Source organism: Crocodylus porosus, unplaced genomic scaffold (assembly GCF_001723895.1).
Source record: "Crocodylus porosus isolate Cpor-Errol unplaced genomic scaffold, CroPor_comp1, whole genome shotgun sequence".
Classification (NCBI taxonomy): domain Eukaryota; kingdom Metazoa; phylum Chordata; order Crocodylia; family Crocodylidae; genus Crocodylus; species Crocodylus porosus.
The window spans coordinates 23,712,831-23,731,615 of NW_017728915.1; the positions used below are offsets into that span (position 1 = coordinate 23,712,831).

An 18,785-nucleotide genomic window follows, 5' to 3' on the forward strand; every position below is an offset into this window, starting at 1 on the left:
TGTGTCCCTGGATCTGTGCATGGGGGAGGGTAGGCTGCTGCTGTGGGTTGTGGCGGGGTGGCACTGGGCTCTTCCCAGCAAAGGGGAGGCAGGAAGGCCTGGCCTGGGCTGGGCTAGGCTGAGCTTCGCCGTGGTGCTGGGAGTGGGGGCTATGGCAAATTTTGTGATGGCTGCAACCCCCTCCCATATTCCCCCTCCTACTGCCGCCACCGCCCACTGTGAGCACAGTCCAACCCAGCCCCCCTACCCTCCCCCAAGGGAAGAGCTCAGCAGCAACCCACCCTTCCCCAAACACAGATCCAGAGGCACATGCCTCCTACGCCCTCCTGGGGTGCATACAGCAGCGGGAGCCCCCTGCCACCCCCCCCCAGATGAGCCGTTTATGGCTCCATCCTGTATCCTGCCTTGGCTATACAGCACCTGCCCCTGCCCCTGCCCCACCCCCTCCCTCACTGCAGGGGCCTCAATCTGCCCCCCCTCATGCCCCACCCCTTCTTCCACAACAGACTTACCAGCTGGACGCTGGCCAGGCTGCATATCAGTAATTGAATTGGTATTGGCCGATATGGCTCTTTAAAAATTGGCCATTGGTATCGGCCCAAAAAAATGTCTGTTGGTGCACCCCTATTAATTTAGGTATTGTACAGATGTGGCAGAGTTGTACAAAATGCTCAATAAATAAAGCAAACAAACTAACCACAGGTGGCAGCTTAGCACAACTGGGAAAAAGATGATAATTGAGCTTCCTGGGTTCATTAGATCCTGGAAATCTATTTATATTGGCATTTGTGGGGGGCTGGGATTGCTGGCCATTGTCTGATTCAGTCACAGCTGGGTCACCACAGGCTCTCATCCATCTCTAAGGGTGGGGAAATGGGGGTTAGAGGTATTCCATGAAAGGTGCTTTTCCTGAATTATGCTATGGCTTCCTACATTTTGTATATAATATTCCTATCTCACAGGACACTCTTGCACCTTCTTCAGGTCCCACCCAGCATCCTACCTATCCAAACTCTGCCCTGATGCTATCTTATAAAGCTTCTGGTGTAGTAGATAAATCCCTGACAGCTTTGTGCTGAACTCCTGTAAACAAAAGTCTATCACACATGTCATCTCTTCATTTTGGTCAATGATGCCAGTTGTGCACATAAAGTTGTCTTTTAAAGAATGGATATACATACAGCAGTATATACATGCCATTTCCAAGCACTGCTGTACAATACCCTATGCACTTTTCAGTTGGTTTCTCATGAGCCCAGTCCTACCAAATTCGCAATTTCACAGATTCCGTGAAATCCGGCATTGCCTGCAAAATTTGCAGGGTGGGGGGAACAGGACACTTAGCAAGTACTGTGGCAACTTATGTGAACAGGGGCTCCCCAATCCAAGGGCTGCTGAGAAGATGGGTGATGTGCCCGTCCCTCACTGCTGATTGGCTGCGAGGGCTGTCTGTTATGTGGCTCATCCCTCTCCAACAATTGGCAATGAGGAGTGGGGCTACATGATGGACAGCTGTTGCCACCAACTAGTGGTGAGGAATGGGGCCACTCAACAGGAAGTCCCTGCAGACAGTCAGCAGCGAGAGGCAGGCCACCAGGGGCCCCTTAGCCTATCAGAGGCTGCTGCGCTCCACCCATGAAGTGGTTGTCTGGGCCTGTGTTCTGCCTGCGAAATCGGGGGACAGCCCCTGTGAACTAGGTAGGTCCCTTGTCATTAGTATATGGCTGCCTAAATTAAGGGTGAAAATTTAAGTCCAACCTCAACTAAGCTTAATTAGAAAGACTTAATATCCCATATGATGTTAAAGAGTATTAATATTAAATTAATGTCTTAAGATGAGAAACCAAACAACAGAAGTGCTGAGGTAGACTCTGCTTAACAGAATTCATTGCTTTTCCCATTCACTGAACCAAATTAATTCAGCCTCAGCTGCTTAGTAGTAGCTAGTTTAGCCTTCTAGTTCAGTGAGTGATTTACCTCAGTTCACTCTGTTGTAGACAAGCATCTCATCATGAAGACCAAACTCAGACTGTTATTGGTAATTTCATCTGAGAACCTAAAGTAAAATTGTGTGATTCATCTTTCCAGACTATGTAGGACTGCAAAGTTTCTAAACTGCTGCCCCTTTTCTGAGGATAAACAGGCTGTTTTAGTTCAGCTCCAAAGCCATGTTTTATATGTGCAAGAGCCATGCCATGTCTTCTTAAAGTACAGCAGCTGCAACAAATTGCTACATATTATACCAATGCAGAGCCTTTATATGCTAAAATATGGTGTGACCTAGAAAAATCACACAGGGAGAAAAGCACTATTCCGAGACATAAATAAGACTGGATGGCATTTACAAACCTGATTCTTACCCTGCAGCTACATTCACAACTTAGATTACATGTTTCAGATATAATCTTTTTCATTTAAGAGAGGAAAATGGGTGATTCATAGATCTGCCTTAACCAATAGCCCTGCTATGAATATTAGCTATTTTAAATGGGAAATATAGTATCAAATCCTGTGCATTTAGTAAAGCAGAAAGTTGCTGTGAATTTCTATAATATTTTTGGAATAAAGCTGGAACTTAAGAAATAGTGAGAAAAGGAATTGCCTTAAAGGGAGATAATTCAATCCGTCAGATTTAAGGAATTTACTATTTGCAAGTCAGTTTTTTAGAAGCTATCACATGGGGGAAGGAGACAGACTCTTCTCACAGGACTAAATCCTGTACTTTTGAAGTCAGTGGTAAAATTGCAATAGACTTCTCTGGGCCCAAGATTTTGCCTTCAAGCAAATGCTAGGATGGCTGTAATACCAGAAAAGCACCAATGCTGAATAAGAAGAATGCTTATATTAGCAATACTTTATAAAGCCCAATATTGTTTTTGGTATGTACATTTTATAAAGAAAAACAAAAATATAAAAATGTTGAGCAAAAAAGCATCATATGGTTCAAATGACTGTGAAAATATCTCTGTGGAGGATTTTCTGTTAAGGATTTCTGTGTGGGTGATTTATCTTTTAATGTACCAACTGCATGGTTGGGATAGAGTAAGACGAGGTGACCTGAAGACAAATGTACTACTTTCTAAAGCTTGTCTACATCTATCCTAACCATACATTTGGGCCAATAAATGATACCTTGCCTAGAGAGATCCTTGTTTCTTGCATATTTCCTGGGCCATCATGGCTACGACATCTCTTCAACACTATCCAAAAAAAGATAAGAACATGTTGATGTTCAGTAGATTAGTAAAAGAGATGGTCATTCTTTTTTGACGCACATCAGTGTAGCTCTGTTTAGGGAATGGGCACATTAACCATTGCAGCGAGACAAAAGGGATGTTGAACATCAACAGCTCTGCGTTAAGTGGCTAATATACATGCACTTACTCCACTGTAGTTGAAAGTTAAATGGTATCCACTTAGCCCTCAGTGAAAGAGTGCTTACAGTTAGAACTATATCAGGTACAAGACAGTGGAGAATCAAACTTCTAAATGTTATATAAAATGCTACGCATTAATGTATCCAGATTTATGAAAGCATTTCCAGTGATCACCTACTAATTATGAAGCTGAAGGACAAAATGAGAAAGCAAATGAAAAGGAAGAGATAAATGTTTATCAGAAAGCCTGCAAAGCCAGCAGTATGCTAGGAGTTTCTGCTGCAGTTGAGCTCTCCCAAGATGTGATGACAGCCTCTGGAAAAACTGATTCATGTTATGCTGCAGGAAACAAGTTAGGTCAAAGCAGCCTAAGAATTATAAGTAACTGATGGCACTTGACGTGGAGCTGCAAAAATGAAATGACCCAACACTGAACAAGTGTTCCTCTTCCCATAAAAAAGGGGAACAGAATTACAGATATAGCTAATTAAAACCTGCAAATTTGTCATTCCTAAAAATCGTATTATTATTATATATGAATTAAACGAATTGCAATTATATATATATTATATATGAATTGCATCTGAAATTAATGTAGCTCAACTTTCTGGCGAATTTGCAGTATATTTATGAATTTGAAATCAAACTATAGAAAGCCTAGCCAGCTTTTTAGTTGATATCTTTATTTTTATAATTCCAAGGAATAAAATCAATGTTAAATCCTTTAGTAGTGAGTTACAGAGCTATTTATGAGACAGCAATAAAATATCCGGCAACAGGAAACCCAGATTCTGTATTTGGCTCTGGGAGGGCCGTGGTCTAGTGATTACAGCAGGCTGCAGGAAGCATATCCAGGCATGTACACTTGTCATTTATTTTTAATGATAATGTGGTAAAAGGAAGAAATCGGGGTCTTTAATATTAAATACTTGGGTTGAAATATGTTCTTGACCCTTTTAACTGGGCACACTGACTGGGAAAGGCAACTATTTGGAAATAGTTATTTCAAGGAACAACAAGACTTTTAAAAAATATTTTGCATAATTCTTTGTGAGTTTAAGTATTTTTAATGTAGAAAGATTTAGGATAGTAGTTAAATTTGTAGAGACCCTGTTGCTGCCACTGGGTGTATGTGGTTCATTATAGAAACCTGAGAGTCCTGCCCCAAGAATTCAAGACATGGCTTTCAAGGATTGTTCTCTAATGTAAATTTCTCAAAGCCAAATAGGGTTATTGCAGCCTACATTTTTGTTGGCAATCTGAACAATACATAAAATGAAAAACATGCTCAGAAAATAGAACACTGGCATTTATTTATGGTATTTTATTTCTAAATAAACTACCTCTCACAAAAGCACAAAAACTAAAAGTCATAGCTTATATCTGGCTCCTAGCTCCTCAGAATGAAAGCAACTCAATAGTGTAAGTAAAGGACACTGCATCAGCCCAGGGTCTTCACTTCACCTAAGCATATTTCTTTTGAGTAGAATTCTATGTAATCAACATATTTACAATTATCATTTACTTTGATTTACGGTCATTCAAAAGAACAATTACTGAAACATAAACACATAAACAAACTAGCTTTTCCTAGCCAAATACTGAACCTACCTTCAATATTAAATATTTAATTGCATTAGCTTTCTTGATTAAAAAAAAAATCTTGGACATAGTCATTACAACATCAATTAAATTCTGCATTCAGTCCATTATTTCAGTCTCAGTTTAAATGGTAGTCAGAATATTTTTATCTTTTATAATTAAGTATTTTAAATTCACATTAGAATTCTCCGTCTGCTGAAAACAATTTTCTGGACTGCAAATTTGCTGCTTGAATAGTGCTGAGTGGAAATGAATCTACATCAGTACATTACTGTCCCAGCACTACTGATGCTGGTTGCCAAGCTACAGATGATTAGTGACATCTAACCTACAAGTAATTTTTCCTTCCGCTTTATTCCTCTGACAGTCTGTGGTTGGGAGAGGGGGCAGAGATAAAGATAAACCTCCCAAAGCCAGAAATATGTGGAGCTGACAGGTGACAGAATTAATAAACTTTTAATTTGTGTGCCAGATAGACATCAGATAGTGTTTAGTAGTATTTCTTAAATGCTTATTTGAATTACTGATAACACACTATCTGAACCCAAAGCTAAAATTATCTAGTTTTATTGAAAATAAAATGTTTAAGATCTGAATGAAAGGCCATACAAATTATATGAGCTTAAATAACCAAGCTTACTATACCAAAAAATCTGTATGGTTAAAAATAAAAGGGATATTCTTGATTTTTACCAGTAATCTGCCCCTCAGTGATGTCTTTATTTGCTTCAGTTTAGATTCTTATATAACTCTTGAAAATAAAATATAACAAAAGGAGAGCTGAACCAAAACATGTTTTTGAAAATTAATATAAAATTAACATAAGCTTTACTTTATCAGCTGGTTATCATTTTGTACTCCAGTAAATGTGGCACGATTTAGCAAGCATCAGAATAAGGCAGGCAGCACTCATACTATTATAATGAAAGAGACTGCCTGAGTGCAAAGCATTTCTCTTTGTGACAGTATTGTTAATATTTGCATGAACCAGCCTTTCCTTACTACTCTTGCTAAATAAAAAATAAATAAAAACATTAATATTCATTGCTATGATTCTGGACATAGATGCAGCTTCTTCAGGACGTGACTAATTATTACCTTATTTGAGAGGCATTTTATCAAGAAAAAAGAAAGTCAATTCAAGCTTCAGAAGGAGAGTGACTTAAGTAAAGTGAGATTTATCCTTGGAAAAAAGTATTTGAAGTAATTGCACTTGCAATTGTTTTTTTGGTTGAGTAGTTTAACTCCCCTTTTCTTCGGGCATATATGCAATACCAAAGTGGTCCACGTAATTGCACTTAGAATTTATGTACATTATATAGATCTCCTTCATTTAATTACTTGTTCTTTCAAAAAAAATGTTGACTTGAGCATAGACAGAAAAGAGGTACTTACTTAGTTAAGACTTCAAAATGACAGTCTCCAGAGAAATCAGAAAGGAGCAAAATATTGTGTATCAATTTTCAGAGGTCTATCAAAGTGTTTATGTAGTTACTAACTATTTAATCCCATTTAATGGCATTATATGAACAAAGAAAATAGAACTCTGCTGATACTGCAGACACAGACGGGACTAAGTGAACATTGGTTTCCATAATTTTTAAATCCATTATTTCACAGTGGCTGAAATGATTTGGAAAAAAAACAACTGCTTAATTAGCTCTCTCCTACTACTGTTGTTTTATGGTAATGACAATGTGCTATGAAGTCTTCCACCACTGGAAGGAAAAATCTCTTTAAAAAACACTCTTTAATGTTAATAAGATACTTTAACACAGTCATCATCTCATCAAAATTTGTTAAATTATTTTGATTTTCCTTTATAGTCTTCATGCTGTCAATCTACATCAGTAGATCTTGGTATACCAACAAAGTGTCAGTATTTATCATCCAAAAACGGACCCCTGCGTAACTGTGCACTCATCTCACTGCTTTCACTTCCCATTAGTCAGAAAACTGTCAGTTAAAACTGTGCTTCAGTCCTCACTGGAAAATGCTATTAAATAAATTATCATACACCGTAGTGATTTATAGACACTTAAAAGAATTAAAGGCTGAATTCAAATTGATATTGAACATATTAATTTTTTGTTGAGATACAATGAGGTATTGGGAGCTTTTCCTATCATTATGGTCTTAAGACCAGCTGAAATCTATCACAATAAACTTGATCCTTGATTTTTTTTTTTCCTGGAGGTAGGAGGACAATTAGAAGGGGGAGTTCAGCTTTTTTCAGTATAGTCCAGGCATGAGTGAGAGAATGTACCCAGAATCTACCAGATGGGGCTTTGATGAAAAGCAAGTGCCTGCAGCTGTGCAGCTGCCCCTCTTTTACCAGTCAGATCTAATTGGTTTGTTTTTGGCTGTGACTGCCTTACCTTTTCTGCTGCAGCACTTCGTCAAGGGTTTCCTGCTTGTCTTGCAGCAGCCGCTGGAGGTGCTTCATTTCTTGCTGGTACTGAGCAGCCTTCCCAGCAAATTCCTTCTCTTGCTCAGTCATTTTGAGATTGATGTCTCCGAGCTTCCCAGCTGCTTTCTTTTTGTACACCTGTGAGTTAAAGATTATGGGGAAAGCATGGTTGTATAAGGTGGTACTGAGGATAATTAATACCAGCAAAATAGCCAGCTAACAACATTCCTTTATCAGTGTGGCTGGATCTTTACATCACAGATGACTTGCTCAAATTAATCAGGTAGGTCATACAGAAATAATTTTTTCAAGTATTTATTAGTCAGTAGGTAAGAAGTGTATGCTTTCCACAGTATATATGGCAACTGTGTGGTCTGAATACTTTGTTATGCCTAGGTCTGTCTTTTGGGTGAAATGATAGATAGCAGCAGCAAAACAAATAGGGGTTTGGTATTCTGGATGCAAAGCTACACTTCACAGCACATGTTGCTTATCCACTTGTTCACCAGTCAAGAGTAATTATCAGTGTGTAACATGAAGAAGAGGATACTTCTAGAGGGCCTGTACTTTGTCAATTCTGTAGTCTTAAAGCTAGGAGGAAAAAGTAGACTGGCTTCCTAATAACATTAAATGTACAAGAAAAGGGTTTTTATTTTCATACTACCAAAGTATGTTTTGTTTCTTTACATGAATGCTGTACATAACTGAACAACTCAGTGGTTAGAATAACTTGCACAGAAGTTAAAAAAAAAAAAAGCACTTAAATTAGTTAACAAGCAACTGAATGAACATTTAATGCAGGCCCTGGGGAGGTTTTTTCCTTGCATTTGATATAAGCCATTTGTACCCTCAGAAGAATAGAAAAAGTATTTTGTGTATGAAACGTAATCTGGCTTTCCAAGCCAACCTCTCTGTTATACTATATGCTACGATGTGGAACTGTCAGAAATATTTGACTTAAGAAAGCTTAGTGTTACGCATGTCCCTCTCACTGATTGTGACAAAACTGTGTTTAAGGAAATCTTACACAGGTTGTTTCCTGCTAATGATTACAAACAGAATGTGTAGTCATGATTATGATTGTCAAACTTACAAGCCTCCCTCACTGCATCTGTATGGATCTGAAATTAGAATCTTGGGTGAAAAGTGCAGTAGAACTAGAAAATGTTTACTTTGTAAATTGAAGGTTTAACAATACTCACTCCTGCAAATTCAATTATATCCATCAAGGTTTAATCTTAAAAAAGAGATGGGGATGAACTAGTATGGAAAGATGGGCAACAATGGGAATCACGCATTTTAGCTGAAAATATATTTTAAGGTATGTGGCACGTGCTACAGGTTCCATCTGAACACTTCAGTTTCTCTGGACATGAATGTACAGAATGAATAATATTAAATTCTGCGTCTAGATATTAAGGCTAGATTCTGCTTGTCAGTTTGCTACAAGTCTACAAGTTAGGTGTTGAGCCTCTAGATTGGAATCCAAACCCAGAATTAAGCACCTTGCTTCCTTATACACAGAGCATAGGGAGAGTTAGATGCCTCAGAGCAGTAGTCCAAAAAGCCTGCATAGAGTAGGAAGCCACCTTCAATAAGAAAGGTAGAAAATGCCCTCTCTACCTCCACTCCTGCCTATCATATAGCAATCAAGAGACTTCTGGGCTTAAATACCAACAACATGCAGAAGACCTCCAAGTCCGATTGTGGTCCTTGCATGTGGTGTGAAAAATAATGGGTTATCTTAGTGGCTGGTCAGCACTGGCCAATGGATAAGTAGTTGGCAGGGAAGAAGGAATGGCTTTACAACTGTATGCAATCATCACAGTCATGAAATGAGGCTGAAGTCGCACGTTGGTGAGCATTACACCGACAACTATTTTGACAACATTTAAGGGTAAGTAAACAGAACTGCCACTGGGCATTTAAGAGGCCTAAGACTGAAGTGGCATGTTATGACAGCTGGTAATTCAGAGTTTCATTAGTTACTGCAGTCCTTATATTTATGAGTACTGCAGGGATAAAATATTCTGCAGGTTGATTCAGTATAATGAAATGGCTGTAAAACTGGACCCAATTAAAGTTTTAACAGGCTGTCATGGAAGACATTTGGCTTCTAGATGCAGCTGATTAAATGTTCAGTCTGTTTCCCTGTTACAGTAAAGCAGCTTCCCCTACCACAATGCCTTCCGGAGTAGTGATTTACTTGACCTTTACTTTTGTGCCTTGACATATTTTACATAGTTCCATGCCATATTTCTTTAAAGTTTGATTTTTCTGAATTGCAATACATTTGCAAATCCTTTTGACTACAATAGCAATTAGGCATCCTTTTGCTTAGTATCTGAAAATCAGATCATTAGGCCTTGATAGTAACGCAGGCCCACAGATTACAAAAGGAGCTGCATAGAAAGTGAAGGGAGTGTCTGCTTGTAATAATTAGAACATCAGTACAAATTACAGTCTCTGTCTAACTCTGGAGAATAACAAATTAAAGATTTCATAAATCATGAATTGGGTCCCCAAAATCTTGGTGTTTCCTTTAAAGCATGAAATTAAACTAACAACATTAATCCTTTTTTACTTGTCACCTTGCAAGCTTTTTCCATGAAAACTGGAGACATTTTTTTCTTTAATAAATATATATATAAATATAAATTGAGCATTGCAAAATTTATCTCCAGTTTCTAGAAATTTGCGAAGTGTACACACACACACTTCGCAAATTTCTAGAAACGAGATAAATTTTGCAATGCTCAATTTATATTTTCTGAGCAAAAAGCTTACAGACTGATTCCTTTTTTGTAGAAAATAATTCCTCTGAGCACCACTGCAACACTAGTACTAGTAGACAAGTTTTTGTTTTGAGGTTGTTATATGGACAGTGTGTTACCTTTGCTACCTTGCAGATTCATCCTCAAATTAAAAGGTGCATAAATTTAAACATCTGTGTGGTTCCTGAGGGATCCATTATGTTCTATCCCCAGACTTCTGTTTTGTTAGACATTTTATAGCTCCTCACACTACTAAGTTCAGATAACAGAGGAATTAAATAATTGTGTAAATTAGCTTTTGATCTGTGGGCAAACATTGTTGCCCAACAATAAAGCATTAGTATTATTAAATGCGGTAAACTGAGGCCCTGGGCTCTCATATATTTACTAATGTACCTAAATAACGAAGAAGTTCAGCGTAGCCAACAAGATGGCTTGTTAAGTAAAAGTAAGGGTGTGGCCTAAAGTTAATTAGCTTTAGTTAACTGGTTTGAAAAGTTAAGATTGGTAGATCAATCAACTCAGCCTCCTTGAAAATACTTAAATATCTGGGATAGTATTGTTATACAAAATAGTCCACACCATGAATGTTACATGACTGATCCAATCCACAGTACATGAAATACAAGTGAGTTAACCTTCCTTAACGAAATTCTGATGTGAGGTTTCAGTATTTCAAATGCAAATATACTTTTACATCTTATTTCCTTTTCAAGAAAATGTCAAATAAAATGAAGTTACAAGTAAAACTGTAACTGCTACGTAGAACCAAAAACATACATTGTCCTTTTTAACATGCATGGGAGAAAGTCAAGTTCATTCATCCTTATTCAACTCAGTGCTTAACATCTAAAGGTACCTATTTGTTTGCCTTCTCCACACTAGCCTTATAGCTAGGGACTTACTTAATTCTGGGTTTCACAGATTTTGTCCACAAAATAAAAACAATTAAAAACCCCCAACCCTTAATAAAAATAAAATGCTGGCTCCCCAAGTGGGAGCCACTGGTTCTCACTGCCAAGAGGGAAAGGCACCAGCTGGCAGGGCAGCATGAAGGGCAGTGGGCAAAATGGCAGCTGCCCCCTCGTCCCTCCTCCCCCTGCCAGGGCCTCTCTGACAATCAGTGCTGAGGGGGGGCAGCATGAAGGGCAGCCAGCAATCCAGATGGTGGTCTCCCTCCTGGGCCTCTCTGCCAATTAGTGCTGAGAGGCGGGGCCACCACAAAATCAGCTCTGTGTGCTAAGAGAGGGCTACGAAAAACATGTGTTGCTGCAATTTAAGTAGGTCCCTACTTATAACTGTAGTTGAATTAGTTTGCACTTAAATATTAAAACTTCCAATACAAACATAATGTATAAGAGAACGGTAGATAGATCCATGCTGTATATATGATGGTCATTCACTCCATGGTACAGCACAAATGCAGACCGAACTCTTGATTTCTGAAAGTTGCTGTCACTATGCAAGTCGGAATTTGCACAAATTAAACCTGACTGATGCATGCCCTCAGACATGGTTCCTATATAAAAGTCTGTTGTGAAAGTCTGGCCCTACAAGCATAAGAACTGATTTGTGTTGAAATAAATATTAGAATTTCTTCTAATGTGCACATTGCTTCAGTATATATTTGCCAACTCCTGATTTTCTGTATCTGAAAGTAAAAACATGTCTTCTGAATCACAAAACTGCTATGTTTTATAGAAGTGCTGTCATTTTTGTTATTCCACAGTAACTCAGTTAGACAAAGTTGTCAGTCTGAACATAACATTCAGCCCTCAGACCTGCCTATTGCATTTCTGTGCAGAACCAAAAGACACATATTGTAAGAGACACCTGCTAGTGTGTTGTGATAAAATATACTTTGATTTCTGTAAGTCACTTTCAATGTGACAATTCTTTGGGTATCTTTGCCTGACAGGGAGATTTTTTTTTTTTTGAAAGTTTGTGCAAAAATAGAAATATGTTTGGGCTGGAAGAGCAGAAGTAACAATAATAATAAATAAGCTGTTCATTTAAAAATGAAACTAAATACCCGTAAGAATAGTGTGCACATAATCTGTGAACTAGTGTTTTGGGGTCTTTAGTTGAGGACCTGTGACTTGGCTTGATTCAAGGACAAAAACATTTCTACAACCATCTTCCTTGAAAATAATTAGCACTTGTACAGAAACCAGAACCATCACGTTCATATAATGGTGGTTTATTTTGCTAATTTCATATGAGAGTTCAATTGCTTTTGAAACTGAGTCCTAAAGACAAGTTCAATATCATGCTTAATTGAAGATAAGTATCCTGACTGTGCATAATGGCTATAGGGACATAGCAGATAGAGGAAAATGCATTTATTTTGAAGAAAAGTGAGGGATACCACAGATTTGAAGATCACTGAGCTCCAAGTGCTATATGACAGAAGCAGAAACTGTTAAATTTATAAAGACAGTCCCACTGGTTTTGCCAGTCTTGCTGCTTGGCGATGCCAGAGAAGGATTCAAGAGACATGGAGAATATGCACAAGCTTTAATACCTGCCTGTCTTTATAGCCCCCTTTAACACATGCAGGTAAAGGTAGGATGGGATCTAATGCTTGATTCCACAATCTTGCTTCCTGCTACGCTCCTTATTGCCAGCACAGAGGGAACTAAATCTCCATGTACCCCAGTTGAGAGACTCTCAGCATGGCGGCAGCCCATGTACCCCACAGTGGCCATCCTCTGGCCCCAGGGGTTACCTGCACTCCTAGAACAGGGGGAATCACCCAGTGGTGATCCTCCAGCCCCAGTGGTTTCTTCCACCCCTTAGCCCAATCCCCAGGGCCTGGAGGTTTTACACTGGACATGGTGCACCCCTGTGGTTGGGATCCCTGCCAATATACACATTAAAGCTTGAGAGCAAGCAACTATGAAGTTAGTACACATTTTGGAGGTCTAACTTTATAACTGGTTGGAGCTTTTTACTGGGTGATAGCTCCTTTGTACATGTAGCTGGTCTTCAGTTAATTGTGCAAGACCTGTCAGTGTAGAGGGGGCCTATCAGATGGTTTGAAACTCAAGATTCATTTTGGCTTGTAAGAAATCAAGGATCACAGGTATGCTGGAGCTTCTTGGTGTTGTCTTTGCCTGTCTTCATATCAGAAGCAAGGCCTTGACAAAGCAGTTCATTATTCTGTAGATTTTCATCTTCAAGTTAGAAATGTGCATCTTCCAGAGAAAAAGGCCCATATGGTTATTTTGGACACTGGTCTGGGTTGAAATACAAAAGAGCCCTGTCACAAAGGAATTATGGTCTCTAAGTAAATGTGTGCATTTGAGAAGCTACACGGAGAAGTCAAAGTAACTGGTCTTACAATAAGGTACTATGACACTAAATTGGTTCTTTGTTTCCTAATGTTCTTCAGCGTTTGTGCTAGGACTGGCAGACGAGAAAGTCCTGCTACTTACTATTGAGCCATCTGTTTCCACGGTTTCTTGTGTGAAGTAGAGATGTGTCCCTGCATTGCTCCTGCTGCCAGAACTGAAGTTTAAGTCATGTGAGGTGTTTACCATTAGAATGAAGATGCCTTGGTTCACGGCCCATTCCAAGCCTAGCCTACTGATCTCCTCAGCCAGTCTGCCTTTTGATTCAGGGTTCCTTTGATATGCATAGCTCTACTTGGTAGACAAATCTCTGTACACAGTAGGACACAATATTAATTTTGAGAAAATAAGATGTTTTGGGCTTCTGTTTTTTTCCTAACTGGACACACTGGATGCATTTTAATGCAAATTAGCCTATTTTAATGCACATTAAAGCATCACAAAAAACATGTGCTTTCACTAATGTCCATTAAAATAGGCTAATGTGCCTTCTTCTAGTACCTCACAATGGAGGTACTAAATTTTAATGTGCATTACCAAAAGCACATTAATTAACGTGTAGACACACCCACTGTGATCAGGGTCATCGGGGCTGGTCTCTGGTAGAATATTAAAATTTTAGGACAGTTAGTCTTTTGAAGCTCTGGCAAGTTATGTTCTCCTTCCTTAGGCCTTCTGTTGTCCGATTGTTGTTTTCCATCTTTGAAGGCTCTTGTTTGTCAGTATCCCGAGATCTAGCGGCTTGCAGACATTAAAAAAGCAGCGCTTTACTTTTAACTCAGCACACTGATGCGCCCAGCGCTTGCCCAGAATAGGCACTGCATCAGTTGGACCCAGTTCGCCCAATGTCTGTATAGATTGGATGCTTAAGTGTGGCTTTTTTGGGCACTTATCTAATAGCTGATTGAATCAGCTATTAAATAAAAGCATCAAAAAGCCCTTCTAAAGCACCAAATCTATACAGATGCTACAGAGCTAGGTCGAAGTAATGTGTTGCTACTTCTGGTAAAGCGTGGTTCTTTGTTTTTGTTTTGTTTTTTAATGTCTGGAAGCAGGCTTTACATATGGAATGACCGTTACATGCAGAGGTGAGGTTCTCATTGCAGCAGAACTCGGTGCATTCAGTGAAAAAACTACTTAATCCAAATGTATGATGGAGATTTAAATCTCCATAGGAAGACATTAAGAGCTCAGCTTTTGTAACACCTGCAACTGCTGTTATGCACACACATTACCAGTCTAATTCAAAGCCCACTGAAATCAGTTGTAAAGGGTCTCTATTACACAACTGAATTCACGCTTGAACGGTTAATGATGATGTAGAGATTATGTATGTATTTAAATGTCAAAAGCTGCCATTGAATTGTGCAGTGCAATTGCAAGTTGACATTAATGCAATGTAAAGTGTTTTTCTCGTATTTGTGTATACGTATTTATTTATGGTGCGCCTGTCATGAGCACTCAGCCCACAAGTGTGAAGTTTAAAACTGCACAGAAAACTAAATTAACATTCAATTTAAGACCTCAGTGTAATGTTTCTGGCTTAGTAGAGCTATTGAGCTTACTGACACAAGCCCAGAGCCATACTAAGGCTGCTACATTCACTTGGAGAATAGAGCATGTGGAGTGGCATGGCACAGTATGCTTATGGCAACACCCTGTAGCAGTATCCTCCCGTGTTCAAAAAGAAATGGCAGATCTTCCCATCTTGCTTGTTACTCTGAGGGAAAAAAAGCATTAACAAATACAGGCGTATTTGTAATGCTGTTACTATACATTCCTTGTACACTAGAAATCTAACTAATACCAAATTATCTGAAAGGCTGATAAGTAGATATAAGGCAAGGGAAGAAAGAAAAAGCTCATCTAATGTCCATTCAGTCTGACTTTAAAATTTTCTTTTCCCAGAGCATGATTATGATTTTGTAGAAGAGACGCAAAGCTATGGTTTCTAGCGATTCCCTTGAAGGCTTATCTGCCACTATATGTTGTTCAGGACTGAAAGGAATGAAAGCCCCACATTGTCACCCAGGAGACGGCATCATTCCCGGTAATTCAAGACAAGGAATAAAATGTTGACTCCGTTAAGGTCAATAGAAAATTTCCACTGACTTCAGTTGGGCCTATATGTTACTCCAAGATTTAAGGAAAATTAAAGTATTTCTGGTTGCAAAATGGTTTCTTTCTGGCCAAGTAATGAACGACAGCTAATTATCCCTAATCTGCTATCGCACTGCTGTATTACACCTATATGGATGTATTACAATGAAGAAATCAGTACAGCAAATAGTTTTCCACAGCCATGATTTCTAAAGGCTGAATAAATAAATGGCAATTGCCATGCAAAGTATATTTAACCTTTTCATGCTTAGTTAGAGGAAAAAGTAAATTAGTTGTGTTAACCATAATTCCTACCCCCCAGCTGAAAAAGGAAGATATCTTTCAGCCTTGAGAGAGTTTAAAAAGCTAAACATACAGTAAAATACCAATTATTCTTAAACAACTCCTTCTACAGAGAGAATGTGGGTTTCTAGACTCAAGAAACATTTCATATAAACATTTTCTGTTTTTTAAATGCAACTAGCATGCTTACTTGCATACTTCATGTACTTTTTTCCACAAAGTAACCCTCCAAAGTGGCATGTGTTTAAACAAAGAAGCTAATTTTCCAGAATAGAGGCACTGGGATGCTGTTATGGCTGTCAGGGCTGTCTCTGTGCTGGGCACGCAGGAGAGGTGGCTTCATTCTTTTCATTTCTGTACCCAAGAAGGAACCCTGGCAGTGATATGAGGTTCAGTTCATTCCCTTGTTAATTATGTTGTAATTCTTCATATTTATATCTTGGTAGACATTTCACCTAAGTCTACGTTTACATCCCTATCAAATATGTAGATACTGTATTAATAGGTACCCTAAGACTTCACCAGTCTGAGTAATCATTGATAACTGGTAAGACACCTGATGACACAAATTGGTAAATGCAAACAAAAACAGTGTGTACCATGATCATGGTGTTCCTAAAATAATAAAAGAAGTCAGAAGACTTGATGCTTGTAGGCCTCAGTCCTGCAAACACATGCATCTAACTTCAAGCATGTGAACGGTCGCAATGAGTTTGATTGGTCACTTAGCTTTGTAAAGGTACTTAGGTGTCCATGTGTTTGCAGGATCTGTATGCTAATTTTGGCTCCTTTAAAAAATTGAATGTTTTGATAGAAAACTGGACAGACCATAATTTGATTGCAAATTTCAAAGTCCTTTTTTCTCCTGAAGTGTGGTTAACAGTATTCAATAACTGGCCACCCAGTCATGAAAAATAGATTTGTTACCTGTCATGATCTCATCATCCATCCATCTATCTAGACACTCTTGCCTATATATAACTGCATAATGCTCAGGCCAAGCAATATGATGAATTCTTATACCATATTTGGTTCATCTGTAGTGAAATCCAAACAAGTTCAGTCAGTAGAGCATATGGTGGAGATGACCAAACACAGACTAGCATATTTTGAAAGATCACTCCTATGGTGCTCACCCAAATGGCAAAGGCAAAAAAACAAAAAAGATAATGTTGTACAATAACTTTTAATGCAAATTACCAGTGTGGCGGGTGGGGGAGGAGGGGTACGCCTTTGACAGAAACAGGCAGACAGAAATAAAGAATTGAGTGTGTGCTTGTTGCGACAGCTACGCATTTTCAAGGGCTCCTAAACCCATTCTCAAGAAGGGGAAGCCCCAATTAGACAGGGATTCGGTAGTGCAAGGGTGGCCAATCTGCAGAATGTGTACCACAAGTGGCACTGGCAGCCAGCATGTGGTGCATGGCAAATGGGCCAGGGAGCAGAAAGCAGAGCAGTGAATCAGGCAGAGGAAGGGGATTGGAGCAGCACCCAGGGAGGGTATGAGGCTTAATCTGTGGCACACCCAAATAGTTGGCCCCTACTACTAAAGGAACAGGAGACAGCATATAAAGTGAGACTAAAGACTAATGATCTGGTAGCTGAACACATATGCACCCCTCCTCTCACTCTCACTTAGATACTTTTATTAAAGAGGAACATGAACAGGAGCATCCATGTCTTATCTAAATTTTCTGGTTTCAAGACTGCTTTGCATTGGTACAGAAACGTCAATGACCCAGGAAATGTGTACAGGGAATGGAATATTTGCTGTAGTGGCTAATACAAACACTCAGATTGCTACCTAAAATGAAATTGAAAACAAAGGGTGGGTTATAATAGCAATAGTAACCATTTTCAAGTTAAAGTTTTTATAAGTATCACTAGACTTTACTCTTAAGAGAATTAATGATTTAATTAATTCCTTAAGGGATTTTCAGAGGTATGAGATCTTATTACTCTGATTTCTTTTTTTGACAGTGTGCCTAATTTAAAGATGAGTTACTCTCACACTGAAGGGGAAGAGAAGGTGCCAAATGATGAACTGGAGTGCAAAATCTGTTACCAGAGATTTAATGTTCACAGTCGTAAACCCAAAATCCTGGATTGTCTCCACAGGGTATGTGCTAGATGCCTGACTAAAATACTGCACATAGGAGATGGCTCTCTTTGCATTAGTTGTCCATTTTGCCGCCATGAGACAGAGTTGCATGAAGATGAAGTGGAAGGACTCCCTAATGATACAAACATTATGTCTAAACTAGCGCTGAAAGACAGAACAGCCTGGAATTCTGACTGTAAGGAAGTGGTTTTAACACCCAAAAACTTGGCTTCCTCAAGTCCTTCCCATGGATCTTCAAACTGCTTAGTAATTACAATCATGGAAGTACAAAGAGACTCCACAAGGACTCCAAGCCAAAACACTATCTCAGATTATTATGCAGACCATAGCCTTGACTCAGTATCTCTAAGTTCTCACAGTCAATTAGACCAAGATCTCTTCTCTAAGCTGTGTAATCACGTACCCAGATTACTGGTGTGGCTGCTGGGATTTTTCTATTTTGGTTCACTGCCTCTTGGAATCTATTTATTGGTGATTCAGAAAGTGACCCTAGGAATTGTGTGCGTCAGTCTTGTTCCCTCAAGTCTAACTATATGTCTTGTGTATGGTTTCTGTCAATGCCTTTGTCAGGGAATGTGTGACTGCTCTTCAAGAAGTTGACAGGTGTTACTTTATCAAACTGTACCTTTTAATTGAAATGGAATGACATAATTAGAGACATTTAACATCATGGTCTATTAAAATGGCTGCAGTATGATTTTAAGTCTCTCAGTCACCATTCTTAGCTATAGCTAGCAAAAAAAA

The 18,785-nt window shown here is 38.9% G+C and overlaps 2 protein-coding genes across 5 annotated transcripts in view; one reads left to right on the forward strand and one right to left on the reverse strand.

Annotated features, from left to right (window-relative positions):
* CEP89 (centrosomal protein 89) overlaps positions 1–18,785 on the reverse strand; it is a 104,529-nt gene that overhangs the window by 9,454 nt on the left and 76,290 nt on the right. For 3 of the 4 annotated variants that reach the window (XM_019535835.1, XM_019535836.1, XM_019535837.1), the window contains exon 18: positions 7,358–7,527. In XM_019535835.1, the coding sequence (XP_019391380.1) occupies positions 7,358–7,527 (170 nt within the window). Of the gene's footprint in view, positions 1–3,132; positions 3,201–7,357; positions 7,528–18,785 lie in introns of all 4 variants that reach the window. The other variant, XM_019535839.1, reaches the window with a different exon arrangement.
* Positions 14,603–18,779, forward strand: LOC109310590 (E3 ubiquitin-protein ligase RNF182-like). The gene is made up of 2 exons (XM_019535840.1): positions 14,603–15,566; positions 17,900–18,779. The coding sequence occupies exons 1-2, from the start codon at positions 15,502–15,504 to the stop codon at positions 18,639–18,641; spliced, it is 807 nt and encodes a 268-aa protein (XP_019391385.1). The 5' UTR covers positions 14,603–15,501; the 3' UTR covers positions 18,642–18,779.